The 9,498-nt window shown below is 28.7% G+C and overlaps 1 protein-coding gene across 1 annotated transcript; it reads left to right on the top strand.

Moving 5' to 3' along the window:
- Positions 1–2,682: 2,682 nt before the first annotated feature.
- Positions 2,683–9,323, top strand: LOC112715413 (anthranilate synthase alpha subunit 1, chloroplastic). The gene is made up of 11 exons (XM_025767181.3): positions 2,683–3,040; positions 5,308–5,492; positions 5,578–5,767; positions 6,818–6,969; positions 7,208–7,323; positions 7,405–7,651; positions 7,745–7,801; positions 7,931–8,083; positions 8,344–8,424; positions 8,534–8,620; positions 8,782–9,323. Exons 1-11 carry the CDS (start codon positions 2,839–2,841, stop codon positions 9,103–9,105), a joined length of 1,794 nt encoding a protein of 597 aa, XP_025622966.1. The 5' UTR covers positions 2,683–2,838; the 3' UTR covers positions 9,106–9,323.
- The last annotated feature ends 175 nt before the right edge of the window (positions 9,324–9,498 follow it).

Here is a 9,498-nt window from a genome sequence, read left to right as displayed (position 1 = left end):
TAATAATATTTGTGTATTATATAAAAATGATGTTGAAAATTTATATCACCTGTTTTTTGTTGAGTGTTCTTGACAGGTATAATGTGTCTAGTTATAATGTGTCTAGTTGAGTGCCTCTAGTAGATTTTTTACTGTTTTAGATATAATCAAACAACCGTTTAAGAGTTGGACAAAATTACCATGTAAAATGGATGAACTCAAGAAATGACTGATTGGTTTCTTTGTCATTATTTAAAACATTTGATTGAAAAAGAATCAAAAAATCTTCCAAAACAAAAAATAAAGTGTAACAGATATTATCAACAGATCATCTAAAAACTACCAAAAATAAAATGGTGTTAATCTATTTTATTATTAATGACACTGCTAGAGATAATAATGGATTATGTCTTTTAGTTTTGGTTTAATTTGTTTTCCCTATCTTTTATCAGATTAATAGTAAAATTAGTCTCTAAAAAATAAGTCGTTATTTTTTAAATTTATTCTTAAAAAATTTTTATCAGTCAAATTAATTTTTCAAATATTATAAATTAATTTTTTTTATTTTTCAGTCACTTTACTAACAATTTTTATCAATAATTAATAATATAAAATATTAACTAATAACAACATATATAATATTTAACATATCTAATTAGATATTAACTAAATATATTTATAAAAATTTATCAATTTAATTTTTTTTAATTACATAAACTCTAATTTCAATATATATATAACTTAACCAATATAGACTATAGTTAAGATTTATATATTCTATCTAACACTAAATGGGTTTTTATATAGGTGGTTACTCCAATGAAGATTTAATGATTGTCATCATGTGAAGATATATCATTTTGACCATTGGATGATAGATTGTAGGACTTGATTTTATTTGAAGTAAAAGTGTTACCTTTATTTAAAGTGTTACAAAATAAATAAGTTACACTTTTTAAACAAGGATCATCACGAAAAGATGTTTTTGGCATCTTCATGGGAGTAGCTGCCTTTTATATATGTATGTTCACATAAGGATAATGACTTGTCATTATTATTTTGATATAGGCAAAGAGATTTAGATCTAATCGAAGCTTACTGGGGCTCGACAAAACACCATACAACTATGCAAACATAAACGAATAACATAAGAAAGAAAAAAAAATTAAAACTATTAAAATCCAATACGTTTATTAATATCAGATCAGATACGTTTGTCTACTTTTCAAAAATGTCACGATTTCACGTATATACTAAAAATTAATTATTATTAACTATTTATATATAATATCTATTAAAATATAAAATATATATTAAAATTAAATTAATCAATACATATATAAAAATTTAATAAATAATTTTCTATATATATATATATATATATATATATATATAAAAGAAGAGAGAGAAAAAAATCTTGTACTAAAATAAATAATTTTGAACTTTCTCAAATTATGTATAGAAGTGATAACGAGACGGGTAGAGACGAATTTTTACTTTATCTGACCTCGCTTCGATGTACAACAATTCACATAAAACCTGTTTCACTTTTACCCACGAGTAGTAAAACGTTGAACCCTAATCCATTCTTGCGGATACCCGTTCCGTCCCTACTCGCTCCTATAATTATTAAAATATAATAAATAAAATTAAATTTTAAAATTTATATAACCATCATCACATACATAACATAAATTAAAGTAAAAATTTAAATATGATACAATATTATTAATTATTTACTAATTATTTTACATATATTATATATATAACGGGACGGATAGAGGCGAATGTTACCTAAATCCGATCACGTCCCGTCCCTCCCAAGAACCTGTCCCGCTATAATTCCGTCCCGGTGTGGGACAGATAATTACCCGTCCCAAACAGATAAAAAAGAGATAGATACGCACGAATCCGGATAGTATTGTCATCCCTAATTATATAGTCAAATACATTTATGAATAACAGTGAAAAGAAGCCCAAAAAATTAATTACATAAGATATACATTGAATTTCTCAAATACAGCAAGAAATCGTTTAAACTCTTGAAAAGATGCACGCACCAAATTGAATAATTGATAGAATAAATCGTTTTCCAGGAAAAAAAAGGAAATTAATCTTATGGAAATTATTTTAATGCATTCTCTAATCCTACTTTATTTCTATTTCTAAGAGTAAGAGTCAGCGCCTCACATTTGAAATGTGCCTTCTCTCTCTTTTAACTTTTTCCCGTGGAATAATAACAAACAACAGCAATATTATTATTAATATTCTTATTATTATTATTATTATTATTATTAAGATTTTGCTATCCTATATCTTAAGAGTATAAGTTAAATATATTATAAAAAAAATTAATTTTATTGATTACAAAAATAATTTTTTTACTTTTTTAATACATAAAAATAATAAATATTAAAATTTTTTTATGATATGTTTAATCTATATTTTTAAGACATAGGATAACATAATAATAATAATAATAATAATAATAATAATAATAATAATATTGCTGTTGTTTGTTATTAATGTGTGGAATTAAATATATTTGAAAAATATCATGACTGGAATAGAAAATCACTGAAAAAAATAATAAAGATTCATTACCTAAAAAAGAAATGTGAAAATTCCAATGTACTAATAACTGATAGACCGATAGATATAACTTCTAAATGCTTCCATTGGATCTCTGCAACTGGTACTTGCTCTTCTTTTTTTTTTTTTTTTTTATCATCATATTATAGTTATCTGAACTACCGATCCATTGATTCTTGTATTCTTCAGTGTCATAACTGAAAGAGAATAACACCACCACCACCACCAACAACAACAACAACAGAAGCCTCAGTTCATTGAAAAAAAATGCTGTCTGCAACAGCTTCTATTTGTCTGAATTTGAAACCACAACCAGTAATATATGCAAATGCCAATTATCCAATGCATTCCCTAAGATTCTCTCGCCGGTTGGTTCTCTCCGGCGGCCGGAGTCTCACTAGGCCACTTCCCTCAGTTTCTCTTACATTGAGGTGTTGTTCTTCACTCTCAAGTTCATCATCATTCTCTGGTAAGTTGGTATTTGCTTCTTATTTTTTCCCCTGATTCTCTCTTATTTTTTAACAATAAAAAAATGGGTAGATGATTTGATAGTAAAGTTCTAATCTTTACTGCATGTTTAAATAGAATCTTGTGATATATGATATAGCTGGATTTTTATTCTATCACAAAATTGTCATCTTTATTGCTGCGTGAGTGCTTTTTTATTTGAAAAGAAGTAATATCTCAAATCGATGCTTAATAGAGATTTTTATTAGGATAATTTAATTATCAACAAATTTTAACCACCAAAGTAACCTTTTAACATTTTATTTTTTTTAGACAAATTAATTTTTATGTCAAATTTTGATAAAAAATTAGATAAATTAATCTCTATTATTTAATAAAAATATAATCGTCTCAAAAAATTTAAATTTTTTTAGATTAATTTCTCTATATAGACGAATAATATGATATGAAAAATAAATTGTTTAAGAAAATAAAAGTTAGTTTAAAATTTATTTAAAATTTGTTAAAAAATAAAATATGGGACTAAAATTTTTTTAAAAACTAATTTGAAGTATTTGTGGGATGATGGCATGAAAATGGGTGCTGTAAAGTGTTGAGTTTGGAGGCAACGCCAAATTTAAGTATGAACAGTTCTGGATAACTGAATGAGTCCCAGCAAATTCGATTTCTTTGGTGTATTTGGTATGGGGTAAAAGAGTAAAAACGCTGTAATTTCTGAAAATTTAACCCGGTTTTCATACATGAAATTTCGTCCGTCGTGATTTTACTGCCATAGCGAAACACGCTACACTTACTATTCAGTTCAGTAAATAGTGAAATTAATTTTTAAAAGATCATTCATTTTTTAAAATGAGTTTTTGAAATATTTTTTTAATTAAATTTGTTTTTGAAAATTTTTAATTAGTTATATTAGTCATTTTATCACTTTTTTTTGTTAATATTGTCAAAATTTACTAATACAATACGTTAAATAACATCACAACACATACCTAGAGTCTTAATTGACTATTAACATGATAAATTTATAAACTTATATCAAATTAATTTCAAATTGAAAGATTTCAATACCTCAAATTTTCTTTTTAATTAGGTTTTGACTTGATCTAATTTTATAATAAGTTTATGAAATTAGATCAAGTCAAAACCTAATTAAAAACCTAAAAGTTTTAATTAACTATTAATATAATAAGTTTATGAAATTAAATCAAGTCAAAACCTAATTAAAAAAAAACTTGAACATTAAAATCTGCCAATTTAATTTGATCTAATTTTATGAATTTATTATGTTAATAGTCAATTAAAACTTCTAGATGTGTGTTGGGGTGGTACTTAATATGTCATATTAGTAAATTTTGACTAGTTTAAAATCTTTAAATGACGAATTTGATTAAAAAAATTGGAGATTAATTTGGAGAACAGGTCATCTTTTAAGAATTAATTTGATCATTTATCCTTCTTTTAATTAGGATTTGACTCTTCTAAAGGTATATTGTAACTTTAGAGAAAAAAGTACATCATTAATCACTATTAAATTAAGATAGTGAGACTCATAAATAATAAAGAGAAATGCTAGAGACCCAGTAAATTTTGTGATTTATAGTTATCAATTAACTATCATTAGTATTTTTAATGGTGTGAGATTTCATTCAATGGTATGAGATTACTCACTTTTCTTTTGCCGATTAAGTATAGACCATATTTTAATAAAAGTGTTCTCTAAACTTTCTTAATAATAAATATTATAAATTTAAAAATGATTAAAACAATACTTTATTATTTTATTAGTATGGTCACTTTAAAAAAAAATTAATTAATATTGTCAAATGTGACTTTTTATTCTCTTACCTAAACTCATTAAATGGGACAAGAAAGAAAATACACGTAAAAAGATATTGTCACACTTGAAAATTTTGGAGGATTTGTTTCTAAAAATTTGTGTGGATGAACATTATTTTCATCCATAAAAGTTTCTGTCTAATCTTTATCCCAACCAAATACACCAACGATTATATATAATTATACTAAGTGTACACAAAAAATTTAATAATCGCTATAAGATATATATCAAAATATAATATATATATATATATATATATATATATATATATATATATATATATATTTATACTAATTTAGTAATTAATTGTTTAAATACACATAGCATTTTTGCGATTGCGAATGACATGTCCAATGGTTTTGGTTTTGTAACTCTTCACATGTACAATTTTAACATTTTAGTATTTGAGTAAGCATGTACTACTTTTGCAGTTGATGAAGCAAGGGAATTTGTTGAAGCTTCAAGAAATGGGAACTTGATTCCTCTCCAGCAATGCATATTCTCCGATCAACTTACTCCGGTTCTTGCCTACCGGCTTTTGGTTAAGGAAGATGATGGCGAGGCTCCCAGCTTTCTTTTCGAGTCTGCAGAGCCAACTCTTGATTCCTCGAATATGGTGAGTGTGTTTTGTCATGTTCATTATTTTTTCTTGTAGTTCTAATTTTGTCTATTACGCAAAGTTATGGTTGGATTGAATACAGGGGCGCTATAGCGTTATAGGAGCTCAACCAAGTATGGAAATTGTGGCGAAAGAAAATAGTGTTACAATAATGGACCATGAATTGGGGAAGTTAACAAGAGAGACTGTTGATGATCCTATGACGATTCCTAGAAGACTCTCGCAGGGTTGGAAGCCATGTCTTAGTAATGAACTTCCAGATGCCTTCTGTGGTAAGACAGTCTATACTATCAAATGTGTTATATGATATCATCTTGTTAAGTGTACACCAAAAATTATCTATCTATATAAAATATATATTAAAATATAAAATATACATTAAAAATAAGTTAAATTAATACATATTTATATCAAATTATATAGTGATTGATTTAGTAGATGATTTTTTTGTGTATATAATATTTTCGTATATTCATTTATTGATTGCATTTAAATTATTAAAATAGTATCCTAAAATTTATATTATTGGTAAAAACATCCAGTGAAATACAAAGAATAAATAAATTCAAAAATATTTAAAAACATAAAAAATGATAACAATGCTATCTATAAAATATATATTGAAAATGAGTTAAACAATGAATGTATCTATACATAAATACAATGTTTCTGATTTTAGTGTATAAGTAGTATTTTTATAAAAATAATCTAATATTAAATATATTTTTTCAAAAAAGTTAAAAAATTAAACTTTAATGCAATTTTTTTCCGGCATGATTAGAAAAATGATACCTATTATCATTAAAATTTGATAATTTTAGGTAATTTTTTTTTTATTTTGAGTAACCGAAAATTTAAAAAAAAAATCAAGGAATAAAATTCTGTTCTAAAATTTTTCATGCACATTTAAATGCAAATATCCTTTGCTAAATATAAAAGTCGTCTTCCACATATAAAACAAAATATATTTTTCATTTGTTATTTTTGTCATATTTTAAAAACTTTCTAAGATTTATTTGTCTTTGATATCTGTGGGATTATTTTTGTCACAATATAAACTCGAGATACAATGTTGGTAGTTTATCCTATTTCAACATAGATTGATCCTTTTGAAACCAATGCGTTCTTCCCGGTCTCGGCAAGCGCGGCTATATTTCTTGAAAAAGAATAGAGAGCATTATATGAGGCATTCCTTTCTCTTGGAGAGCTGAAATTTTGTTGAACTATGGTTCTGAAATTGAAATCTTGGTTTATAGACTTTGTTCTACAAATGCTTAAACTGCATCATGTCAATATCTAAACTTCTTAAGCTGCTCTTTTAGGTGGCTGGGCAGGTTATTTCTCCTATGACACAGTTCGTTATGTGGAAAAGAAAAAACTACCATTTTCGAATGCTCCGGAGGACGACAGAAACCTCCCGGACATACATCTCGGCCTCTATGATTCTGTGGTTGTGTTTGATCATGTAGAGAAGGTAGCAGCCTTGTTTGCTTGCTTCACAAGTAATATATCATGTAGCAAAATTTCTTCCTTATCTTTTTGTTAGAATTTTGTGCATTTATTCAAGAAGGTAGAAAAAAGTCTTCAAGTTCATTGTTCTTGTAAATTCCTTTTCATCGGCTAATACTGATGAGAAAGAACATGAAAATACTGATTCATAACTAAAAATTGTTCACTCTTCATTCAATTTTTACTTGTTCTATGCTCAACAGAAAACATATGTTATTGTTTGGGTGAGAATTGATCAATTCCCTTCGGTGGAGAGTGCTTACAACAAGGGAAAGGAACGGCTTGCGAAATTAGTCGCCAGATTACAGGATAGTAAACCGTAAGTAATTCATTCTTGCATATCATCATGCGCCGGTTTTTATGGTCCAGTAGAAATTAATTTGAAATTTGGATTTGCTAGTCCGAGGCTGGCTTCAGGCTCAGTGAATTTGCATACTCACCATTTCGGTCCTCCTTTAAAAATCTCAACCATGGCACCTGAAGCATACAAGGAGGCAGTCCTTCAGGCAAAAGAACATATTAAGGCAGGGGATATTTTTCAGATTGTGTTAAGCCAGAGATTCGAGCGAAGAACATTTGCTGATCCGTTCGAAGTTTATAGAGCCTTGAGAGTTGTGAATCCAAGTCCATATATGACTTATTTGCAGGTTTATATGCAACATCTTGATATAATTCTTCATGTAATTTAATTTTTTGAAGTTCAGGTCTTTCATGTTGCGCTCTATATATTTATCAAACAGGCTCGGGGATGTATTTTGGTCGCTTCAAGTCCGGAGATTCTTACGCGTATAAAGAAGGTATGTTTTTCACAATACTTGATCACTAAGTTATTTGCTGTAAATCTTAATTGAATCATCTTAGGTTTATTGAATTACACTGTCATTTTATGTTATAGTGGATACTTATTTTGGTCTTGTTATGAACAGAACAAAATTGTGAATCGTCCATTGGCCGGGACGTGTAGAAGAGGGAAGACACTAGAGGAAGATAAGCAGTTAGAAGTGAAGCTCCTGAGTGATGAAAAGCAATGTGCAGAGCATGTCATGCTGGTTGATTTGGGACGCAATGATGTTGGAAAGGTTTGCAAAATATATTCACTTTTGTAGTCGTAAAATTCCAGCCTCGTTTCTTGCATTCTCTTAATCTATAATCTCCTCCTCTATTGGAGTTAAAATCTTATTAAACTTCAAAGTTAAATCAACCAATATAACATTATAAAGTATGCATATATGTAACTTCAAGAAAATAACATTTTGTGAATATCAACCTTAGAATATTATCTTGAATCTTGAAGAAGCAATATGTCCGATGGTTCTGATATCGGAAATTCTTTCTTTAGGTATCAAAACCTGGTTCTGTGAAGGTGGAAAAGGTTATGAACATCGAGCGATATTCGCATGTCATGCACATAAGCTCGACGGTGAGAATTGAGAACCATCTCTTGTTAAAGCCAGGATATTATATGATGTTTCATTGCTATTGTGTAGTTTCAACAAATAATATTAACATAAATGCATTATGTATTAAAGGTTTCAGGAGAGTTGCAAGAACATCTTACTTGCTGGGACGCCCTCCGTGCTGCTTTGCCGGTTGGAACTGTCAGTGGGGCACCAAAGGTTCATAGTTTTCTTGATATCTTTGACAATTTACAATTTTTTTTTCAAGCCTTGGATGCTCTTGAAATGCATGTTCCAGAAACGTCTACAATTCATGCTTTGGAGGTCCGTTGCTTCTGATGATGCATACTTCATTTTAACTTGATGGCTTGAGCATGCAGGTGAAGGCAATGGAGCTAATTGATAAGTTGGAGGTGGCGAGGCGAGGCCCTTACAGTGGAGGATTCGGATACATATCTTTCACCGACGAAATGGACATCGCTCTAGTTTTGAGGACAATTGTATTTCCAACCACAGCTAGGGATGACACAATGTACTTGTACAAAAACTTGAACCAACGCCACGAGTGGGTCGCTCACCTTCAAGCTGGTGCTGGTATAGTTGCGGACAGTGACCCTGATGATGAGCACCAAGAGTGCCAAAACAAAGCTGCTGGTCTTGCTCGCGCCATCGACTTGGCCGAGTCAGCATTTTTAGACAAATGAGATCTCTGGTGCCTGCTATGACTAGATGTTCTTAGAAATCAAAATTTAATAAACATCCAATAGAAATAGGATTACAGCGTTACAGGGAAGCTCCATACATAATTTTGAAGTTCCTGAACAGTACTATGCATGTTGGATGAGAGCTCTCTCGTTTGTCTTTCTATACAATGCATAGGTGTTTCTTTAAATTAATACCGATAAAATTGCATTACAATTAAGTCATTGCTTTTGATTATTTATTTGTATGAAAATTTTGAAGCTCTTAAGAGATGTACGGAATGTTTAAGATTAAAATTAAGAAGTTCGTAAATTCTATTAAAATAAAGTCAAATTTTAAACGCATGGCTATCCAATTTCCTTGCTATCTTAGGCTCTCAGAGAAAGTCACCATGC

Source organism: Arachis hypogaea, chromosome 10, assembly GCF_003086295.3.
Source record: "Arachis hypogaea cultivar Tifrunner chromosome 10, arahy.Tifrunner.gnm2.J5K5, whole genome shotgun sequence".
Classification (NCBI taxonomy): Eukaryota; Viridiplantae; Streptophyta; class Magnoliopsida; order Fabales; family Fabaceae; genus Arachis; species Arachis hypogaea.
The sequence above is the reverse complement of the archived record's forward strand: the minus strand, read 5'-3'. Positions and strand labels throughout refer to the sequence as shown.